This window comes from Phodopus roborovskii, unplaced genomic scaffold (genome assembly GCF_943737965.1).
Source record: "Phodopus roborovskii unplaced genomic scaffold, PHOROB, whole genome shotgun sequence".
Lineage (NCBI taxonomy): Eukaryota > Metazoa > Chordata > Mammalia > Rodentia > Cricetidae > Phodopus > Phodopus roborovskii.
Genome location: NW_026125281.1, coordinates 20,241,633 through 20,265,456, shown reverse-complemented (window position 1 = coordinate 20,265,456; position 23,824 = coordinate 20,241,633). Strand labels below are relative to the sequence as shown.

Genomic DNA, 23,824 nt, shown 5'->3' with positions numbered 1-23,824 from the left:
GCCCCCTGCCCGCTGCCGCGGAGAGCCAGGCCGCGAGCCGACGCGCGGCGGGAGCCGTTCCCCGACGGCAGCCGGGCGCTCGGCCGCCGTGTCTGGGCTGAGCGCCGCGACGCCGCGCCGGAAACCCTCCCGGGTCTTGAGGCGGTAGGTGACGGGAGGCCGCCCGCACAGCCCGGGCGTCGGGTGGGCCGCGGGCACTGCGGAGGCGCGGGCAGCGGGAGCGGAGGCACCGAAAGCCCCAGCGGCTCGGCGCTCGCCCGCTCGCCGCTCCCCGCTCCCCGCTCCCCGCTCCCCGCTCCCCGCTCCCCGCTCGCCCGCTCCCCGCTCGCCCGCTCCCCGCTCGCCCGCTCCCCGCTCGCCCGCTCCCCGCTCGCCCGCCTCTGTGTGCCGGCTAGGGAGAAGGGCCGCGTTGCTCGCCAGACACCTGTTGCCTGGACAGCCTGGCTCCGCGAATCGTTAAACCGTGTCTTTACTGAAAGATACTAAGACAGACAAAACCAAAACCCCTCGAAGACTTTTAGGTCTTCCCGGGCTTTTTGGAGGCTTGAAAAATGTGATGCTAGTGTCGCTGTAACAGTTTGATTTGTAACAGTTTTTGATTTTTGAAAAACCAAATAGGCCAATTAGATTTATGAAATAGAAAATTCTTTTAACTATCTCTGAATAAATAGATCCTATCTCCCGTTAGCATTTTGACTATCAGGACTGGTTGTCTTTTTAACAAGCACCGTTTGGTTTTAAGGAATACTTTGAAGTGTGGAATCTTAAAGTAGGAAATTGAATTTAATTTCACATAGGAAACATACGGAAAGGAAATAAAAGTGATCTAGTTTTTAAATTATAATAAAACTCTGCATCTTTATTTTGGCAGTGCTGGGAATAGAGCCTAAGGCCTCACACATTTTAGGGTAGCACTGAGACACATCCTTAGCCCCAAGAAGCACAGAATTTAAAAGGGAGATTTAATTTTAATACTTAGCTTGTCTAGTCCTAGCTGGCCTCTAATTCATTCTGACGCCGAGGATAAGGTTGAATTCCGGCCCCAAGGGCTGGGATTATAGATGTGAGCCATCACCCAGGATTTTATGCACTGCTGGGGATCAAAACCAGCACTTCATATGTGATAGGGCAAATCCTGTGCCACCTGAGCTACATCCAGCCCTAAGTGTCTTAAACTCTGAATTATGATTAGTGTGAAGAAAACTGTGTCATAATTAAATATTTAAGAGAAAATTATAAGTTGAGGAAGTGGAAAGTGTTACATATACAATTTATTCACCAAAACTTTATGCATAAATGTGCCTTCTATTAAGTTTTTTCATTAATACATAGAATGCTTGCATGTAACGGCGGAGTCAGATGTCTGAACAAATAAGCAAACATAGAGACTGATGAATTTTGTAGTCAATGTTATGCTTCTTGGCTAACTATGTAGATTGAATCTTCTAAACCTCTTTTTCTTATCTGTAAGGTGGAACTAATCATTTCGATAGTTAATTTATAGCTCAATGTTAAATAAAGTAACAGTTGTAAGGTATGTAGGATGTAGTAATATCTAGAGAAATTGTGCTTTAAAACATCTGTACTTGATACAGATTGCATCCAAATTATCAGTTTATGTGCTTATTCTACTATCTTCTAGAAAATTCTAGTTAATTTGTAGCTTCAGAGTTTGAGAACAGCTTTTGCAAGTTAGAAAAGGAACCCAGGATATAGTTAGTGTTGGCATGTGTAGAATAGCAGCTCCAAGGTTCTTGACTAACAACCCTGCTAGGAGTCTACTGATTTCACTCAAAGGCAACTTGCCCTTCAAGATGATACATTTTTAAAAGTTGAAAGAAACTTTATTAACCAACTACTCTGAGGACTATATTAATAGAATGAATATTTTTTGAGATATTATGCCAAATGACATCTAAAAAAATAAGACCCAGGTTACAAATTGTACATTTCCATTTTGAAAGAACTTTCTTAAGGGCCTGCCTTTTGCTACTCTGCATTGTCAATGAGACTGTTTCTTCAGCAACTACTGTCCTTTGTAAAATTGATGGGATAAATGCCTTCTCTGGGTTGCACTGGCAGCATTAAGGAAACTTTTAAGCTCTTGGATGAATTAGGTACTAGAAACTGAAGTTATTTTATATACCAATTTAGTAGTTCTGCTAAAGTTGGGTTACTTTTAACTAAATGGAAATTAGGATTGTGGTTTGTGGAGTTCTCTCTTGATAAGTACCTGTAGCTCAGATGTGTGTGATGGCAATCTTGATAGTATGCACTATGCATCGTGATTTCTAACCCATGCTCTATCATGTCAGTGTTTTTTTGTGCAAGCCGAATTTGGTTTTAAAAGAAAACATATTAGAAAGTATATGCACAGCCATATTTCCCAGTTTCTTGACTGATGTGAATGATACATATGGGAAGGTCTAGGTGTTCTTTTTCCTGCTGCCAACTGGAAGGTAGGTGGCACCAAAAGGGCTTTCATTTTCTGTTTATCGTTTTGGAAAATCTGCGACTCCCCACTGTGAATACTATGGGTTTGACTGGCTCAGCAGCTGGAAGAGACACCCCAGGCAACAGCTCAGTTTCAGCTGAGCAATGGAAAACAAGGAACTGGGTGCCAGGGTCTCCTGTTCTTTTGTGCTCTGATCCACTGGTTCCATGCAGGAAGCAGGGAGGACACTGGCTGTGTGGCATTATTAGAGTACGCATCAGAATTGTTAGGGTAAACATTAAGAAGCATGTATTATAGTTAATAATTCACATTAGACAGCCTTTAACCCTTATTTTAAATATTCTGTCTAGGAAACACTCAGTATTTACTTGAGGGTTTTATTTTTTGCTTCCTGTTATCAGGGTTGTATCATTTGTTACCAGTGTAGTATTGATTTGTTTAGAAAGCTTGCTATGTTAAGACAGCACTAGCTAGCATAAGAAAGCAAGATAGGTAGTGACAGGGATGCAGCGTGGCTGGCTTATCCCCACATTTCAGGCAAAATTAACTCTGGGATGAGTTAGCATGGTTAATTTAGAGGGAGTATACTTACTATTGTAATCCTGGAATTAAATGTCTCCAGACTTTTAAATCATAGAAAGCATCTCTTAAAGAAAAATTATAATTAGTAATCATATCTTTTGCTTGAGGAAATGTAAGTAGGACTCACCACTTGCTTATGATCATAATTACTTTTTGATGATCAGTATAAAGCTAAGCAAGGTGCACAAACCAGAATATATAGGAAGTCGTGTGTCATGAAGATGTTAGGAGATTTTAGTTATAACGAGAAAGGTCTTTTTGGTTTACTTAATAAAACTAATGAGGTTGTAGCTAATAGAATGAAAAGGTAATTGAAATCTAGTTTCTGTGGCCTCAGCCAATTAATGGTATATTCAAATAAGCATGTAATATACTTACATGCTGTATTTTAGCAAAAAGAATAGATGAAATACAGTGGGAACCAATGGAGATGGAAGGTAAGGAAAGCAGAATTATTTTACTTTTGACTATTATCAGAACATAATGAAAACTGCTTTACTTGAAGCTATGTGTTGAGACTTGAAGATACTCTGTAAGGAAATAACAATAACTTGCTTTTGGTCCAGAAAGATTTGTAGCCCTTTGGTTGAAGAGTAGCAAGTAGAGTGACAAGTCTTGAGACATAGTTGGATTTTTATTCACTGTGAAACAGATTAACATTCATTTAACAAGGTAGTGAATATCTACCATCACAGAGGGGTTGCTCACATTAGATGCATTCCTGAAAGGAAGAACTGGAATTTACTATTTGGTGGGGAACTGGGGGTGGAGGGAGAGTTGGAGGGAAGTAGAGGGTTGATATGATCAACTACATTGAATATGTATATGAAAATCTCAACAAATTTAAACATCGATTAGTAGGTAGTTGCAGTGTGTGTAATAAGTATTGGGTTGGAAGAGGTTACAGAGTTGTTTTTGTGGAAACAAAAAGGCTTCTTCTTGAGAACTTGAGTTTAATCTAAGTGTGCGAATGATAGAAGCTTGTCCCCCAGTATGAGCCAAGCCTCATCATCACTCCCTAGTCTGCTGTCCTTGGGTAATTACATTCTCTCTATACATGAATTACAAATTGCGAATGCCACATAAACTTTACTGAATTATGTAACAGAAGTGTTCCTAAGTGATTTACTTAAGTTATGCTATTCAGTATTTACATCAGGCCTAGGGACTAAGGTGGTTTTGATCCACTGTCATATAGGTAGGTGTTGGAGGCATGATATGAACCCAGGCATGCTTACATAACAATGATTAATTTTGAGGCAGGGCCAAGTAGCCCAGGATGGCTTTGGATTTAACTAGGTGACCCAATGTTGCCTTTTGCTTGCATTACTCCTGCCTCAGCTTTCCAAGTGGTGGGATTACACAGCACACTACGATTGCTGAGTTCTATGAATGGTACAGAGTTATTTATGATAATAATGCATAAGTGGTTTGTTATGCATGCCATGGATATAATAACCTGCTTCTGTTATTATTAGTGCAGATGATTTTGAATTGGTGGGCAGTATAGTGTTTTGTTTTGGTGGTTGGGGAATTAATCTAGATTGTTGCATGTGGTAGGCAGCATATCTACCCTTGAGATATTTTTAACTTTTTATTTTTTTGGACAGGATCTTGTTAAGTTGCTTAGGCTGGACTTGCAATTTTCCTGTTTCATCATCCAAACAGTAGTGGTTATAGTCACGTTCACATTTTTAAAGGTGAAATGTATACAAAAGGACCATAGTTCTAAAGATGGCAGTATTGATCTAACTGCTCAAAGAATGGTTCACTTTATTCATACTTTGTATTTTTCAGGGGATTAATGTTGGGTGCATTAATGTTTCTTCATTAAGAAGAAGCTGTTTTCACGTTTGTCTAGGATGGAAGAAATAGTATATTATAATGTCCTCTAAATGTCATAATGTGGAAATTTTCTTGGTGTTACAAGGTCACATGTGGGGATTGTTTACATCTATTTAAAAGGTGATAAGAGATGAAGTAAGAACTTCTGTGGCTGGAGAGTTATAGCACACACCTTTAATCCCAGCCCTTGGGAAGAAAAGGCAGTTTGAGGCCACCCTGGTCTACATAGAGAATTCATAGTTATCCAGGAGTATGAAATTAAAACTAGTAAAGAGTTGATGAAGATACATGAAGTGTCTATGGGCAGAAAAAATGGACAGGAATCGGGGTTACTAAAACCATCAATTGAAGGTGTCTTTGGTAAAGGGGTATTTAAGGGAGTTTGGTGATTAAAGAATTCAGAACATTTTTGATACCACAGCATTTAATTCCAGTTTGGAGATGTTTAAAATGATAATGCCAAAATAGAAATAACAGTGAACAATGAGAAAAGTAGGGTTGGCATTTATTTAATAAACACATGAAGACTAAGGTATACATCACATTATATTTTCATGTGTATGTGGATAGCTGTAAACATCGTTGAGTTAGCTAAAAGGACTAGAGCTAAATTTAATCATCCTTAACTTTATAATTGAAGAGCAGATGAGGGATCAGTTAGTTAGAAGAGGCAGCCAAAGACACAGGAAACAGTCAAAGATAATACAAGAATCACATAAGTTGAAGGAGGAAAACATCTTAAAGAGGGATCTTGTAACTGTGGTGAAGACTGCAGAGGTCCAGTTGCTGAATATTTTAAATGGGTTTCATGTGTGTTTCTACTTTAATGTTTTCAAATGAGTTTTGTGGTTGTTTTTATTATTTTGTCTAAAAGATAAAAATATGTTTTTCCCTAATAAAGTATGGAACCTCAAGGTCTTTATGACAATGGAAACCAAAAAATTGATTGGCAAACCGCTTCAACCAGCAAGACCTGTTCGTCATCTCTCTTCTCCTCCAGGTGAGTAATGGGATATTTAATTCTGTAAGTATTAATTTACTAGTGGCTAATTAGTATTTGGAAAGTTAAATCATTTATAAAATAATTATTTGAGGTGGGTTTTAAAAGAAGTAATATAAACTAATGATCCCTTCTGTTGGAAGTTTACAAGTTAATAGTATCTACTGGCCATGAGTCTTCCAGATCAGGCAGGGAAGGGAAAGTAGCTGGTTTACTTATTTATTTTTAATATCCTTTAAAATAGTTAACTGCTCTCTGGCAAGAGGCACCCTCCATATAAATGATTTGTGTCTTATGATTGTCGGTGCATAATAGTCATTTTGTAGAATGTCTTTTAAAAACACATATTTGTAGCAAACGATGCTTAGGTGCTAATGTTATATTGTGCATGCAATGCCAATAGGAGTTGGGGACATGCTTGATTTGTCACATATCTAAGTTCAGAAGTCAAACAAAAATAAAGATGTAAAAGTAAGCCAGTCCTCATGGCTCAGGCCTGAAATGCAGCTATCTGAAAGGTTAAGGGGAAAGATTGCAAAGTCAAAGCTTATTTGAGCCATAGAGACAGATAAGTCAGGTCTGATTGGACAGCTTAGTGATAACCTATTTCAAAATAAAAACAAGAGGGCTAGCAAAGTGGTGCAGTAGCTAAAAAAAGGTGCTAGCCTCCAATCCTGAAGACCCAACTTTGATCCCTAGGACCAACATGGTAGAAGGAACAAGGGACTCCTGGAAGTTGTTCTCTGACCTAAACATGTGTACTAGGGCATGTGTGTTCACTCTCACACACTCAGAATACATGTAATAAATGCATGTAATAAAAAAACACAAATCTGGCTAGAGATATAACTCATTCATAGAATGCTTGCCTAGAATATGCAGGGTCCTGGGTTAATCCCTGGTAAACCCTCTTCCCAATCTTAAATAGTTTTCTTCTGGCTCACAGCAGTGTTCACAATCTTGAAATATGTGATTTCTTGATGGTAGAATGGCTTCTATAGTCTAAATTAAATGGTACACATATAAACTACTTCAAAATTTCTTTAATTTGTTACACCAACTTAGAGGATTGTTTAATAGATGAAAATGTACTCCTTTTATTTCTATAAAAGTTAAACAGGAAATGTAGACATGCAACCAAACTGCTCCCATCCTTGGTTACTCCAAGGAAAATGGCCAGTACGTAGTCATGTTCCCTTTCAAGGGAGTTGCGCCTTAGCACAGACTAGTAGCTTAGTGGATCTTCCTGGACCACAGTGTTGGAGTGTGGATCCCATGTCCTCTATACTGGAAGCTGCTGAATAGGGTGAAAATTTCAGCTGTTGAATGGCAGCTGTTCCTTTCTGTGATCAGTTTCTTTCTTTCTTAATTTTTCAATTTATTTATTTTACATCCCAACCCCAGTTTCCCCTCCTTCCTCTTCTCCCTTTCCCTCCCATGACCCCGACCCCCAATCTACTACTCTGTTTCTGTTCAGAGAGGGGCAGGCTCCTATGGGTACCCACAAAGTATGGTATATCAGGTTGGTGTAAGACTAAACTCCTCACCTTGTATTCAGGCTGGGCAAAGCAACCCAGTATGAGGAATAGGTTCCTAAGAGACAGCCAAAGCATGAAGGACAGTCCCTGCTCCCATAATTAGGAGTGCTACAGGTAGACCAAGCTATACAACTGGCACATCCATGTATAGGGCTTAGGTTTGTCCCATGCAGGCTTCCTTGCTGTCACTCCAGAGTCTGTGAACTCCTATGAGCCCAAGTTAATTGTTTCTGTGGGCTTTCTTGTGATGTCCTTGAACCCCTCTGGCTTCTACAGTTCTTCCTCCCTCTTCTGCAGGATTCCTTGAGCTTGGCCTAATGCTTGGCATCTGTTTCCATCAGTTACTAAGTGAAGGCTCTGTGATGACAATGGGTGATCACCAGTCTGGTTACAGGAGATGGCCAGTTCAGAGTACATATCCACTATTTCTAGGAGTCTTAGCTGGGGTCATCCTTGTAGATTCGTGGGAGTTTCCCTTGCATTAGGTGCCTCTGCAATGCCAGCTCTCTCCAGTTCCATCAAGACATCTCTTTTAGTATTCTTCCCCTCCATTCACCCCCACAACCTGATCCCTCAAGTTCCCATTTCCACCTGCCCCCAGTCCACCCAAGAGATCGCTTCCATTTCTCCGTCCCAGGGAGATACATGTGCTCTCCTTTGGGAGCTCCTCCTTGTTACCTAGCTTCTCTGGGTCCGTGGATTGTAGCATGGTCATCCTTAACTTTATTGCTAATGCCTACTTTTAAGTGAGTACGTGTTTGTCTTTCTGGGTCTGAGTTACCACACTCATCTTAACTAGTTCCATCCATTTACTGTCAAATTGTTTTTAACATCTGAGCAATACTCCAATCTCTTTATCCATTCTTTGGTTGAGGGGGCATCTGGCTTGTTTCCAGGTTCTGGCTATTACAAATAAAGCTGCTAGGAACATAGGTGAGCAAGTGTCCTTGGTGTATGATTGAGCATCCTTTAGATGTATGCCCAAGACAGTGTATCTGGGTCTTAAGGCAGATTGATTCCTAATTTTCCAAGGAACTGCCATTTTGATTTCCAAAGTGACTGTACAAGTTTGTTTTCCCACCAGCAATGGAGGAGTGTTCTTGCCAAATCCTTTCCAGCATGAACTATCATTTGGTTTTTGATCTTAACCATTTCTGACAGGTGTAAGATGGAATCTTTTTCTAAAATAAATTTTTATTTAAATTAAAACAATCTCATTTTACATACCAATCCCAGTTTTCTCTCCCTCCTGTCCTTCCATCCCCCCTCTTACACTCCCCAGGGAGGGTGAGGCCTCTCAAAGGGGAATATCAAAGTCTGTCACATCATTTGGGACAGGACCTAGGCCCTGTATCTAGGCTGAGAGAGTATCCCTCCATAGGGAATGGGCTCCCAAAGCCCATTTGTGCACTGGGGATGAATATTGGTTTCTTTGCCAGAGGCTGCATAGACTTCACAGTCCTTCCAACTGACAGCCATGTTCAGGGGGCCTAGTTTGGTCCTATGTTGGTTTCCCAGCTGTCACACTGGGGTCCATAAGCTCCCACTTGCTTAGGCCAGCTGTTTGACTTTTATTTAGTTCTTTTTTTTTTTTTTTTTGAGGCAGGGTTTCTCTGTATTGCTTTTGGAGCCTAACTGGCCTTGAACTCACAGAGATCATCTGCCTCTGCCTCCCGAGTGCTGGGATTAAAGGTGTGCACACCAACACCTGGCTCAGGTCAGCTGTTTCTGTGGTTTCCCTAGCCTGGTCTTGACCCCTTTGCTCATTACTCCTCCCTCTCTATAACTGGACTCCAGGAGTTAGGCTCAGTGCTTAGTTGTGGATCTCTGCTTCTGCTACTGGATGAAAACTCTAGGGTGCCACTTAAGGTAGTCATCAATCTCATTATCAGGGAAGGGCATTTAAGGTAGCCTCTCCACTATTGCTTAGCTTCCTAGTTGGAGTCGTCCTTGTGAATCTCTGTACAGATCCCAAGTTCCAGATTTCTCTTTAAGCCTACAATGGGGGAACCGTTATAGGTTTAAAAAGATGAAATCTTACAGTCATTTTGTTTTGAATTTTCCCTAATGGCTAAGAACGTTGAACATTGATTTAAGTGTTTCTCTGTCATTTGAGATTCTTCTACCATTTGAGAATTCTGTTTAGGTTTATGCCCCATTTTTAAATTCACTATTTGTTTTTGATGTGGAGTTTCTTGAGTTCTTTGAACATTTTGGAGATCATCCTTCCATCAGATGTGGGGCTTCCCTCACATCTTTTCCCATTCGTAAGCTGCTGTTTTGTCTTACTGACCGTGTCCTTTGCCTTACAGAAGCTTCTCAGTTTCATGAGGTGCCATTTATCAATTGTTGATCTCAGTGTCTATGCTACTGGTGTTCTGTTCAGGAAGTTGTCTCCTGTGCCAATGCATTCAAGGATGCTCCCCACTTTCTCTTTCAGTGTAACTGGATTTATGTTAAGGTCTTTGATACACTTGGTCTTGAGTTTTATGCAGGGTGATAGATATGAATCTATTTGCATTCTTCTGCATGCCAACATCCAGTTATGCCAGCACCGTTTGCCGAAGATGCTTTCTTTTTCCCATCGTGTAATTCAGGCTTTGTAAAAAGTTTTCTTTGTCAAAAATCATGTGTTCATAGGTTTGTGGGTTTTCATCTGGGCCTTTGATTCGAGTCCATTGATCTTGTCCTTGTGACCAGCTCTTGCCAGCACTTTTCCATGTTGATTTTGCAGGGCCAGTTCTCACTGACCCCTGCCCTCAAAGGCTGTGATGTAGGTGAATGGAAAGGAATGCTGGGTGACCCTGATCTCCAACTGAAGTATAATACACTTAAGATGCAGATACAGTGAAGTGGATGCTTGTTAGCTAGACAACAAAATTTAAATGAAAATTAGCCTGCAGCCTTCTCAACATATTTCCATACTTTGCACAGTTCAGATCCTCAGAAGACTTTTCTTTTTCCTCAAATGCAGATTAAATTACTTCCTTTGTGACACCTTCCTGGTAACCCCAACTAGCTATGGCACTCCATGATTTTTCTGAAGCTCACAGTAAGAGTATAATTTACTGTGTATGAAATTATATTGTAACCATTATTATGAGCATGTTTTTAGACTGGAATATCTTCCCATGCTTTGTTCCCTATCTCCTAACAAGCTGTGACGTCAGAAGGTGGAATAAATATTTGTTGGATAATGAACCATTAAAAACATCTTGTAGCACTGCCAAAGAGTTCACAAACATGATTGTGTTTTTAGACATATATATAATTTATTGAGCCGGTGAATATTTTAAAAAGGTTTTCCCTTTTCTTACAGGACCAGTGTTCCCTTTTAACTTTCAGAGTGAATACCCATGTAACACTCAGTGCTTACAAAGTGGAGTTGGCAGAGTAAGTCTTAGAAATTATAACAGATTGGTCTGGGGAGTAGCTCAGTGGCACAGTACATACTTATCCAGAGTTGTGTGTGTGTGTGTGTGTGTGTGTGTGTGTGTGTGTGTGTGTAAGTGTAATATGTCTATACACATTATAGACTGTAAAATGACTTTGCTAAGTGGCTTTATGCCTGCTCTTAAGATGTAAAAGAAAAATAAAAGGCCTGGAGACTGATATTGGGGTTCAAACTTCAAGCTGAAGAGTAGAAAAGCAAATAGCGGGCCACTAGTCCTTACTAGCCAGGCTGGATGGGCTGAGCCTGCTGTCTCTCCTCAGTTTGGCTGGAGAATCCTGAGATTGAATGTCTTCCTATCCTCAATGTGGCTGGAGAATGAATGTCTGGTACTGGGACCCTGTTCCTGTCTTAAATACCTTTCATGAGTCCTGGGATTAAAGGCATGAGCTCTGGTTCACTCTTGGTTAACTCAGGGTAGTCTTAGACTCAGAGATCCATCTGCCTTTCTCCTGAGTCCTGGTATTAAAGGTGTGTACCACCACCTCCTAGCTTCTGGCTGCTGGGATTAAAGGTGTGTGCCTGCATTCTATGGCTTGAAGCTGGTTTTTCTTTCTGAATTCTCAGTTAAGCTTTAGTAAATCATAAATACCATAGCATCACATTAAGAGCATTATTTTCTTGTAAAAAAATAAGATATATTTTATACATACACTAAGAATTGCATGCCCACCCATATACTTCTCAGCATTTTCAAATGTAAAAAGTTTTCCTATATTTGCTTAAAATTAAAAAAGATAACCTGACAATTCAAAAACTCCATGTGTATCTTTCTAAAATTAATTCCCTTTTCTTGCTACCCTCCCCAGAGCTAACTATCCTGATTGTTATTTTTTCCATGAATATATTTTGAATTTTTGCTATAATGGAATTATTTTAACTACTTTATTTTTAAAACTTTCTTTCACATTAATGCTATGTTAAAAACAAATACTATGATTTGTAGTGAAGGTTTCATTCTGGCCTATGGCCCTGCCCTGGTGGCCCGTTTCCTACTAACATAAGTAGATATTTTGATGCAGATATTCTAGAGTCAAGTGTGGGAACACAACAAGTATTAATGTGACTGGAAAGCTAGGCAACTATTAATAAATTGAGCTTTTCTATGGGTGCTAATGGAGAATGATACTTGAGTTTACATGAACATACCTCATTTGGGGTCCTTTTTTTTGATGGACAGGTGTTTTAATTTTATTATATTACATTACATTACAATGATTCTCCAGAGAATTTTCACTTTTTTTTCAAGTTTGAAAAGTTCTCTGTGATAAATCAGGAGAGAACTGTTGTGCTCAATAATGTTCTCACAGCACTCAGCAGGCAGAGGCAGGCGGATCTCTGTGAGTTGGGGGCCAGTCCAGTCTTCAGAGCAAGTTTCAGGAGAGCCAAGGCTACACAGAGAAACCCTGTCACAAACAAAACAAAACCCAGAACAAATGAAAACAAGACAGGAAACAATGTTGTCACCTTCAGCTCTGTTAGCTACTCAACATGCGCAGAGGTAAATTATCTATGTAATGAATGGAACTGAGTGCCTGACCAAGGTCCTTGTCTTGTTATCAGACAAAACAGTTTCTTCTTGGTAAATGTTGCTTTTCAGTTTTATTCTCTGTAGCTTGAGAATTGGCATACATTTTCATGTGTTTAGCTTGATGTGTTTATATGTGTAGAGAGATTGCCAATTCATATCATTGCCCATATTTTCTCGTGTTGCCTTCTTGTTTTTAATGATCCTTTGAAATAGATTTGGGTTTTTGATTATTGTACTTATAACCACAGCGAATATTTTAAGAACATGGTCTACGAGAGAGTTGTTTCGTATTTGGGAATTTCTGAGTTTCCAAGAAGAGATGTCATATTTTTCTTTGTATTTCCAATTCAAACCACAGTGCTCCTGTTTCATGGGTACCCTATGTTCATTAGGACCATTGCTAACTAACTAGCATTTTCTAAGAACTAGAAGAAAACCAAACATATTACTGAAAAATTACAGGTTTGTTGTGCTGTGTTCCTATTTATTAAAAGTCGCTATCAGTATGGTGAAGGGTTCTCCTTTAGGTGCACACCCTTCATAGCAATATATATTAGGAGCAAGCTTCAAAACCTCTTCAGCTAGCTTAGTCACTTAGTTTTTACGTTGGCTGTAAATATGATGATCATGTTTACCTTTGTATGACTATGACAGTTAAGTCACAGAACACAATCAGTCACCTTGTAAAACTTTCAGTAAGTATACTTTTTACATGCATGAAATATTTTAGATAATGGTCATTTTAATATCGGGTATGAAAAAGTATAATTTTACTTTGATGTTAGACCTTGCTTTGAAGTAGCTGTTTCAGAGTTAATGATCATCTACTAAAATTTTAGATGTGAACAATATACTTTTTACATGTATTTATTTGTGCTGTGTGTGTGTGTGTGTGTGTGTGTGTGTGTGTGTGTTTTACAACTCAGTGTAGTTAGTGTTACTGGCATGTGTGGTTGCTTAGTGAGTCGTGAACACCTTACCAGTGGCTGCTCCTCTGATGGAAAATAACTTCCTCTCTTCCAGTTGCTATTAACAACAATAGTCCCTATCTGGTCCAGGCCCTCATGTACCCCTCTGACACCCATGCTAGAATGTTGAAGGGCTCAATTGTGTGCAGGTCTTGTGCAGAAAACCATAGCTTCTGTGAGTTCATATGTACAGTGGTTATGCCATATTCAGAAGAAAGCATTTTGCAACACCCTATCTTATATTCTTTTGACTCCCACTTTGGGGATATTCCCTGAATCTTGAGGGAGGGGAGAGGTACTTGTGTTTCATTTAGGACTGAGAAGCCAGCATCCATTTTGACCAGTTAGGAATCTTTGAATTAACCACTTCCCATATTAACAGAATGTGGTGAGTTAACTGTAGAACATGACTGCCACTGTTTGATTACTGGTCACATCTGGACTGGCAAGTCAGTAATACAGAGAACAGGATGAAAGCAATACTTCTATGACCAAGGATGAGAGCATTACTAGATGGAGTGTAGGCATAAATACTTAGAAAGCACATAGAAATGTCCATTTAGCAAAGCGACAGTAGTACATTATCCTCTCAAGAGTATATTACCTCACAAGCCTTGAGCTTTTGACTAGGTTTACAGCACCAGACATGAGTTCCCTTTTGTGAAATGGGCCTGAAATCTCAACAGAATATGGTAGTTAACGGTGTGACATGCATGCCACTGTTGCACAGTTAACGGTGTGACATGCATGCCACTGTTGCACTGCTGGTCGCATCTTGACTAGGGCAAATAACTATTATACAGCATACAGGGTTTATCAGTGGGTAAGATCATTGATGATTTGCTCCACATTAGCCTGTGTAGTGTCTTCTGGCACTATATAAGCTAGCCAGAGGGGAGAATTTAAGGTTAATTCAAGTTTGATGTCTTGTGTCCTACAACCAACCAAGTGTGTGGTTTCACAATTAGAGTCTTACCATCTGGTTGTGTGGGGTAACCAAAGACAATGGCAATAACTATATGTTTTTTTTTGGGGGGGGGAATTCCCCCCTATGGAGAAGCTCATAGTGATGCATGAGCTGAGATTGACTTGGAATGCTGCCTCCCTCCCTCTGTAACCCAGGCTGCCCCTGAATCCCCTCCCGCCTCTGCCTCCTGATGGCTGGTTGGTGCTGTAAGTGTGCAGAAGAAGCCAGCTTTCTGTTGTTCACTTCACAAAGCAAACTTACAGTCCAGGTTTGTTAGTGAGCTCCAAGTATTCCTTGATTAATATTTTAGGCCATATCTGAGTGGTTGAAAAAAAAGTTACATAAACGTTTCAGATCCAAGTTTAAACGTACGTTTTCTTAATCAACAGTGTAAGACGAATGGAATGCAAGCCTTTTCTCAAGGTCTTAATGAGCAACAGCAACACCAGTCTCCAGTTAAAAAAGGTACGCTTTTGCCAAAATTCTCAACTTTAATTACACAGTATCCTCAGTATTCCTATAAAGCTAACTCTCTTTGTTATTTGTCTTTAGGTTGATTTCTTTGTATTAGTAATTATGTTGATTTTTCTGCTCTCAAAGAAAGATTTCAATGATTTTTCATTGGGTTGTCCGTTTGACTGATTTGTAACATACATACCTACATGATACATACCTACATGATACATACCTACATCATACATACCTACTTAAGTAGTCTCATCCCCCCTCCCCCGTCCTTTTTCTCACTGTTTTTGTTTTGAATGTCTAATCCCTGTCAGACACCAGATACCTGATTTTCCAGAGTTTTCCCTGTTCTAGCACACATTTTTCCAGCTTCTTTTAGTGCTGAGAATTTTAATTAGATGACTCCCAACTTGACTGTTTATCCTTTGTTGGTGTACTTTAGGATTAGATGTAAAAAGAAATGAGTGTCTGCTTTTATGAATATTTACTCTTGTTCCATTCAGGGTTTGATACTTTTATAACTTTTGGGCTTTTGATCCATTTTGAGTTAATTTATGGATCTATCGTGAAATTAGAGTTCAGCTTCATTCTTTTTTTTCATATGGCTATTCAGTATTAAAGATACCTTTTCCTCATTGAGTGTCCTTGGAACCTTCATTGGGAATTAGGTGATGTGGACGTTGGTGTTTATCAGTTCTAAACCTGTTTCCTGTATTTTTACCCTATGCTGATGCCACACTGAGTACTGTAGCTTTGTAGGAAGTGTAAACCCTCTAATGCTGTTCTTTTCAAAATAGTTTAAGCTATTTGGGGTTCATTGAAATTTCATGTTTTTTTAGGATCAGATTTTCCATTAATATAATAGATGACATTAAACTTTTGGTAGTTACGGTACTGAATTTATAGATTATATTACCATCTTGAAATACCATGTCCTCCATGCAGTAAACACAGCACCTTTATTCCAGCCTCTATCTCTTGCCCTGGGAATGGTGTCCTGCAGATTAAACTTTTAATGTAATTACAGAATTTAGGGAAAGCCAAGTCTTCATTTTTACCAGCTTACTTGTCGTTCTGATAGGGGGAAAATTTTCAAGTTTCCAGCTCTTTTCCATGTCGCCATTCAGATTTTCTCTCCATTGTCGCATTGTCTTCATTCACGGCCTCTCTTTTGCTCAAGTACATTTTTTTGGAAAATTTAGGAAGAAGAGTGTTGAATGGGTGACTCTTTTGAGTCCTATCTGTTTGAAAATGGCTTTATTCCACTTTCACACTAGATTGATATTCTGGCTAAATAGAAAATTTCAGTTGAAGACAAGCTTTCAAACATGCTTGTGTGGACACAAAACCTGAGCTATTTTAAGTTCTCATTTACACAAAACTAGAAAAGACAAGTCTGTAGAAACAAAGCATATAAAAGTGAACTTTCTCAATATGAAGATGTAGGGCCTTTGGTGTGAACTATTTTTTGCTCATTTCTTTAGTAGTTTTTCTCCGCCCTATTTTTCCTGTTCCTTTTCTAAAGCCCCTATTTGAGTCTGTTATTAATAACATTGGCTTGCTATTGTTTTTTTATATATCCTTAGTCATTCTTCGCCACCTACTCCCTGTGCACACGGGCTCACCTTGCTCATAGCTTTTCTTGTGTTTTTCCTGTGGCAGCACGCTCTAATGTGAAGTTACAAATCCTTAGTTTCCCACTGGCCACTCCCATCCGGGGAATGAGCCCTTCCTGTTAATGACTTTTACACAGCTCTGTTTACAGCAGCCGTGATTAGTCCTCTCCTCCCCATCTCATTATCCGAATTTAAAAATCTTCTGTCTCAGTTGGATCCATTCCTTAGGAGCTTTACTGAGAGTCAGTGTGGCTATTGTAGCAGTCACCGATGTGTGTGATGCGTCCTCTTGCTAAACTGCAGAATTGTGTAAGTATCACTACACTTCCATCACAAAGCACACTCACTGGAGCACATTTGCTTCATTCCCTATCTGCACACTCAAGTAGCTAACACTAATCACAGGCTTTCTCTATTGGGTATTACGTTTTTGTTTTTGTTTTTTTGTTTTTTTGAATTCCACTGTGTTTGATTGTTCATATAAAACGTTATTGTTTGGATTGTTTTATTTCTTTGGGAGTAGAAGTTGGACTGATGCACCCTAGAATACATACTGTGTTCACTTAGCAGAATAAAAGTAGTAACTTTTGGGATGGCCACTTGGTATTGCATAACCAATTAGAATGGTCTCTGGAAAAACTACTTCTCCAGCTCTTTGAATCCCTTAGTTACCAGTAGTTCTTTATCCAGAGGCAAAGCCTTGTGTGCTTTCTTCTGCTGATGTTAACATGTATGTTGTTACTGTCCTTCAAAACCAAATTTGTTTTCACATGGTAACTTCTTCCTATGGCCCATGACTTGTCTGACTGTAGGCCCTTGGCCTAATAGTGGTGCCAGGTGTGGGCCTCATGTTGTGAAACAGCCTTAAATCGAATCCCAAAGTGATTGATAACATCTGTCATGCTTATGTTACTACTGCTACAGTGGGCATGGCTGGCTAGCCTAGTCATTACTGTAGCTCCCAGTGCTGAGATGAGTGGGGAAGGTTGATGATGAACACCACCTCTGGTAGTGTTCATAGCACCTTCCAGTACTGAGGAAGCTAGTAAGCAGGGTGGAGCTTCTAAGTCAGTACCACCTTGATTTCTCTATGTTCTATGACTCAGATATGTGATATCCTCAGCCACATTCTACATGTTTGAGAAAGACTTATTCATTTTAAAAGTGTTTGTGAATTTTCCCGAGTGTATGTATGTGCATCAAATTTGTGCCTGATGCCTGTGGAGGCAAGAGGACGTCAGATTGCCCTGGAACTGGAGTTACAATGGTGTACCACCAAGTGCATTCTGGGAATTGAACCCAAGTCCTCTGCAAGAGCAACAGCAAGGCTTTTACCCTTTGAGCCATCTCTCCAGCCCCACTCCTTAAGTTTTAAATGCTATGTTTGGATTTTCCTCTTTAAAATATTTTCAATTCCCCTAGCTTTATATCTTATGAGTATATCTTGAAATATATTACTTGACTTGTTAGATACTTGAGATTGTATAGATTTATTATAATTATATTATAGATCATTATTATAGATTTATAATTTAATTTTGTTACAGATTTTTAATTAAGAATTGTTTATGGTTTGACTTATGGGTCTTTGTAAGTGTCATGTTTATAATTTTAGTTAGATGAAATACTTAATAATGTTCTCCAGATCACTCCTGATTTTTGTGTTTAATTTTCTTACATTCTGAAGGAGGGTTTTATAATACTTAACATTATTGTCTATGTTTTCTTTTTTTTTTTTTAATTCTTTTTTTTTTTCTTAAAGATTTATTTATTGTGTTTACAATGCTCTGCTTACATGTCTGCTTCAACACCAGAAGAGGGCACTAGACCCAATTACAGATAGCTGTGGGCCACCATGTGGTTGCTGGGAATTGAACTCAAGACCTTTGGAAGAGTAACCAGTGCTCTTAACCTCTGAGCCATCTCTCCAGCCCATTGTCTATGTTTTCTAATTCATTTCTGTTAAAGTTGCTTCATGTCTTTTAAAATTCTGTTGTACAGAACATATTGGTAATTACCTCCTTGTTTGAGAAGGTAGCCATCCATTTCAGATTTCTTATTTCTAGTCTTGGTATGATATATGTATATATGTGTAACACACATTTTATTTATATATATATAAATATAAATAAAAATACACATTCCTTCCACACAAATCTGTTTAATGTGTCATTTGCAGGCAGTACATAGCAAGAATAAGGTCTTCTTTACCCAGTGTCAACTTGTATGCAATGCTTTTCACAGGAGTCAGAAAACTATGGCTTATGGATCAAATGCTTCTTCTAGAAACAAAATTTGTTGAAAATAGAGCCACACTCTTCATGTATATATCATCTGTGGCCACTTTTGTGCTATGACACAAAACTGAATAGTTGTAACAGATTGTGTTACATGATTCTCAAATATTTGCTAGCTGATCCTTAATAAGAGAAGTTTTTAAAGCATTCACATTTAAAGTGATTGTTGATATAGCTGCATTTAGGCTTGTTATTTTATTTTTTCTGTTGATAATAGATGGTTTATTTTACTTTATTTTTCTTGTCTACTTTTAGATGGTTTTATGTTTTTTATTTTAGTTTTATTTATTGACCTGTTTTTCATTACTTTTTCTTTCTTAGTTATAATCTAGGAGTTATAACATCTAACCTTATTAACATTGTTACTTATTTTTAATATTTACTATTTCAAGCATGTGGTGATGATACATTTCTGGACACATGTGGAGGCCATTCTATACATCTATACCTTCAGAATACACCAGACCACATTAGGACTTTAGCTTTTAACAGTGACACACATCTTAATAAAACTTAGAGGGGAGAGAGGAGTCTGCTGTACTTGGCCAGCTTATCATTTCCTTTGCTCATTCGTTTTGAAGAGGAACGTTTCCATGTAGGATCATTTCCCTTCAACTTTTACCGTTTCTTGCTGACCAGCTCTGTTAGTGGAATTTTTAGCTTTCTGTTATGAGAGTGTGAGTAGGATTCCAGTGGGATTTTCTCTCCACACCACTGGTAAGAAACCTTTCAGTTATTTTAGAATATTATGGCCATTGCTTTCAACATCAGCATATGGTCACTACTGATGATAGTTTCTGATGAGAAATTGGAAGATATTTGAATTTAGGTTGCCTTTAGGGACCCTGTTGTAGAACTCCTTACCATTACCTACCATACAATAGGCATATAATAAATGCTTTTGAATTAGTTTGAGTGTATTAAAATTACAGTATTAATTGAGATTAGATAGGCTGTTACCATTTTGGCATGTATGAATATTACAATAGACATATAGATATTGCTGTTTTATTTTATAACTTAGGTCATATTGCTATACCTGAGTAAGCCCTATACTACCTATTTTTATATGACTATTCTTCTTTTTTCATTTCTTGTCTTTTTTCTCATGTGAAAGGAAGATTTGGTGATTTTTTTTTTCTCCCCTATCTTTTTTCAACAGATACTGCATGCCGTTTAATAAAATAGTTTAGAGATGTCCAAAATGGAGTTGCCTAGAATGGTATTGTTTTATAATTATTTTTAAATTTTTCTATCTACAGAGAGAATTAAATACAGCAGAGATTTCTTGTTGAAGCTTTCAAGTGTTTCCATCTGCAGAAAAAAACCAGACTTTCTGCCTGATCATCCCATTGTACTTCAAAAACCAGTGAGTCCCTTGCTGATCTTTATTGAAAAATGTTATTTCCAAGTATTGGTTTTTCATTTGATTGTCATAGATTAAGAATTTTAACATTCTGTATTGTAAGGTAATGATAGTACAAAAGGCACAAAAATCTAAATGAGCCCATAATCAATCATAAAATAGTTACTAGTCTACTTAAAAGACAGAACAGAATAATTTTGATTTTCTGTATGTTAAAACTCTTCAGCTGAAAGATTATGAAAATATCATCTTGCAGTCTAAAAGTTCTATACATTCTATAATCTTCCTAAAATTTATTTTATAGCAGTATGAAGTGGGAGCTGTTTTAATTTTTTCCCTGTGTGCATATAGTCATTCTAGCAATATTTAAAGGAAGGGAAGTGCCCCAACATTTTGTGCTATGTGTACCTGGCCTGTTTGTAGGCTTCTATTCTGCTTAATTAGTCTTTTTTTTTTTTTAAATACAGACCACTCGTGTTATCTCTTTAATTTGCTACTTAGTAGCCTCTTCCATTTCCATGCCAAACCACCAAATGTATCGAAACACACAGTATATAACACATCCTGCTGGATGCTTATCGGAAATGACATGGGTTTTCCCATCACACTTATGATAGAGACAATTCTTCAAGTTGTTGCTTCACTCTGCATATTGCTAGTTCAAACTTGTGCAGCAACTTACATTGAACTCCAGTTTTGTAATTGAAGATAAGGATGATGACTTCTGTGTGGCTAATATTAAATCAAATAACATAAACATACAGTCATGGGGCTGGGATGATGGGTCACTGTGACCAGGCATAAGGACCTGAGTTTGAATCCCCACATCCCATATAAAAGCTGAGCGTGGGTGCCTGTGGAAATAGGAGGGTCACTGGGGCTTGCTGACTCAGCCAAGTTCCATGGTCAGTGATACAACCTTTCTCAACAGAATAAGGTGAAAGTCATAGAGCAAGAAACTTGACATTTAATCTCCATGCATGTGTATCTGTGTTTCAGTTAGCACACTCATACAAGCTCCCATTATAGATATATTTCCTTGGCTATAAGTTAATACTGTTTATAGTCATTGTTTCTATCATTATCCCATAACTGAGGTGCCTCCAGCTCGTTAAACGCCTTTATTACATTTTTATTTTATCTATTGTATATGTGTGTGCATGCCTGACACTGCGCATGTACTAAGGTCAGAAAATAACTTTGCAGGGGTCACTATTCTTCACTGGTCCCAGAGGTCACACTCAGGTTGTCAGGATCAGCAGCAAACACCTTTCTTTGTCCACGTCATCACCTCACTAGCTCATTAGCCAGTTTTCAAATTAAATCAGGAAATGGACTTTTTAATAATATTCTCAAGAAAGGAATATTTGGTAAAGAAAAAGGCATTAAATACTTGTATTTTCTCACCTGTTTGAAGATCAAGGGAACATATGATTTCTTGGTCTATAAGAATAAATATAAATTTTAGTTTCACATAAAACACAATCACTTTTTATTTCCAGGCTTAAATAATCCATTAACACTTTATTTTGTTAATAAAAGCTTGACAATGTTCATTAGAATTGCTTATTTTGCTTTATGCATTAACAACATTTATAAAACTAGGTACCACAGAAACAGAACAACAGACTTAGAATATAGTTTGCTATATTTAAAATGGTTTACATAGGTTTACTGAAACACAAATGTATTTGATAGTTCCAGTTACTTTAATAGTTTCTATAGTAACATGCATTTACATAGAAGTAGATTCATAGTATTTGGTTGAATAAGCTAATTTTTGAAAACTGTATTTAGTAAGTCTAATTGATAAATTATCTTTCTTCTATATTACAGGAAAACAACCAAAGTTTTAAGTAGCATTTAAGAACATATGAATTTGAAGATAAAGAATTATTCATTTTATATTTTGGACACCTGCAAATGAAGTGGACCTAGTAATAATAACTAATGGACTGTGACGATTCAATTTATTTTTACTTTTGATGGTTGGCTATTTGGCTTCTCATAAGATGAGAAAGAGATATTTTAAACTATAAAGAATTTTTCTAATCAGTTTCAACTTTGCAGGTAGTTCCTGCAAAAATTGGGAAGTAACACTCGAAAGTGGGGATGTTGTTGGCAAAGTGGGAAGGCTGTATTATAATTTGCATGCTACTTGCAATTCTTGTTTTTCATCACTTGTAATAATGGAATGGAAATGTAAGCTGTAAAGATTCTCAAATATAAAGTATTTGCTACGATGTATATATGGTATATAATTTTTGTTGCCCATAAAGTCATGTCACTTGTCCTTTTTCCCACTGATTTCACACCAGCAGCTGAACAGGTCATTATGATGTCTCCAGAGGCTGGGAACGATTCAGGGTGCTTAAAGCACAGTTGTCAGTGACAGGGGGAAGACTTTCTGATAGACCCAATGGCAGGGGGAAGACTTTCTGATAGACCAATGGCAGGGGGAAGACTTCCTGATAGACCCAATGGCAGGGGGAAGACTTTCTGATAGACCCAATGGCAGGGGGAAGACTTTCTGATAGACCAATGGCAGGGGGAAGACTTCCTGATGGACACAATGACAGGGGGAAGACTTTCTGATGGACACGATGGCAGAGGGGAAGACTTTCTGATGGACACGATGGCAGAGGGGAAGACTTTCTGATGGACACGATGGCAGGGGGAAGACTTTCTGATGGACAGGATGGTAGACTTCCTGATAGACACTTCAAACAGTTGATGGAGTGTTCTCTAGGTTCTTAAGAACAACAGGGTCTTAGATTCATAACTCCAAGCAGAGATAAACATGGTAGTTAATGAAACTAAAGTTGAAATGTAGCATACTTAATGCCACTCATCAGACCATATGATTGAGAGTCAAACAGTTGGAAAATAAAATTGAGATTGTTTCTGAAAGAGGACAAATTCAGGCATTGGCAAATAATTGATGTACATTAAGTTTCAGTCCCATAATTTCTCATAAGAACATATATATTCTTATGATATTTTTAATTCCTAGGAATTTAATGCACTAAACTGTATGAAATGTGTCAGAAATACTGCAGACAGAAAGGTAAGCATAAACCTACTCCTTTACTCTTGTGCTCTGGAGCTACTGGGAAATCACGAGGCCACCAGTAGAAGCGACCTTGTTTGTCCTGAGTGTGAAGTACCAAACTGGCACCTCTGCCACAGTAGATTTCCCAGCTTGGCCTTTTAGTAGCTTAATTTTCATTGGTTTGCTTCTCAAAGAGAGGATTTGTAAAAAACAGAACACAAAGACAAAACCTGTTCATTAGGCATAAATGTATTGCTTGTTTGAAATGAGATATGTATAGTATGGATGGCATCATTGTGTGTGTGTTGCCTCCTATGGTTTTCCTTTTCATTATAGGATCTAGTATGTTTGTATTTTCATACATATTACACACACACTTAAAACAAACATGTAAATATATGCATAATAGCTGAGATAAGATTGGCTATACTTAATTGGTTAATTATTTGCTTTTTCCTTAAGTGTTTTTGATTCTAGTTCAATATGTTTCAGTTTGTAGCCAAAGGGCCTTTCTCCAAACTTTGTTGCTGGGCAGAGATCCTTTTCAGTTAGACTCCTATACTACTTTGGAAACTACCCAGTATGCAAATCACATGATAGGATTTTTGGGTTGGATATGAAGTGCACCGGTTAATACAATGTTTCCATTGATTGTAACTTGTATTTTGAAATCTTTCATAACCAGCATTTC

The 23,824-nt window shown here is 38.3% G+C and overlaps 1 protein-coding gene across 1 annotated transcript; it reads left to right on the top strand.

Annotated features, from left to right (window-relative positions):
* CUNH8orf88 (chromosome unknown C8orf88 homolog) lies at positions 1-22,326 on the top strand. The gene is made up of 6 exons (XM_051197988.1): positions 1-144; positions 5,784-5,882; positions 10,740-10,813; positions 14,727-14,802; positions 19,978-20,084; positions 21,918-22,326. The coding sequence occupies exons 2-6, from the start codon at positions 5,804-5,806 to the stop codon at positions 21,939-21,941; spliced, it is 360 nt and encodes a 119-aa protein (XP_051053945.1). The 5' UTR covers positions 1-144; positions 5,784-5,803; the 3' UTR covers positions 21,942-22,326.
* Positions 22,327-23,824: the final 1,498 nt, after the last annotated feature.

Excerpts from the sequence above, each read along its gene's own strand:
- CUNH8orf88 (XM_051197988.1), top strand. The coding sequence starts at position 5,804 with ATGACAATGGAAACCAAAAAATTGATTGGCAAACCGCTTCAACCAGCA. Across the intron at positions 5,883-10,739 it reads TCATCTCTCTTCTCCTCCAG|GACCAGTGTTCCCTTTTAAC; the intron begins GTGAGTAATGGG and ends CTTTTCTTACAG. Across the intron at positions 10,814-14,726 it reads TACAAAGTGGAGTTGGCAGA|TGTAAGACGAATGGAATGCA; the intron begins GTAAGTCTTAGA and ends CTTAATCAACAG.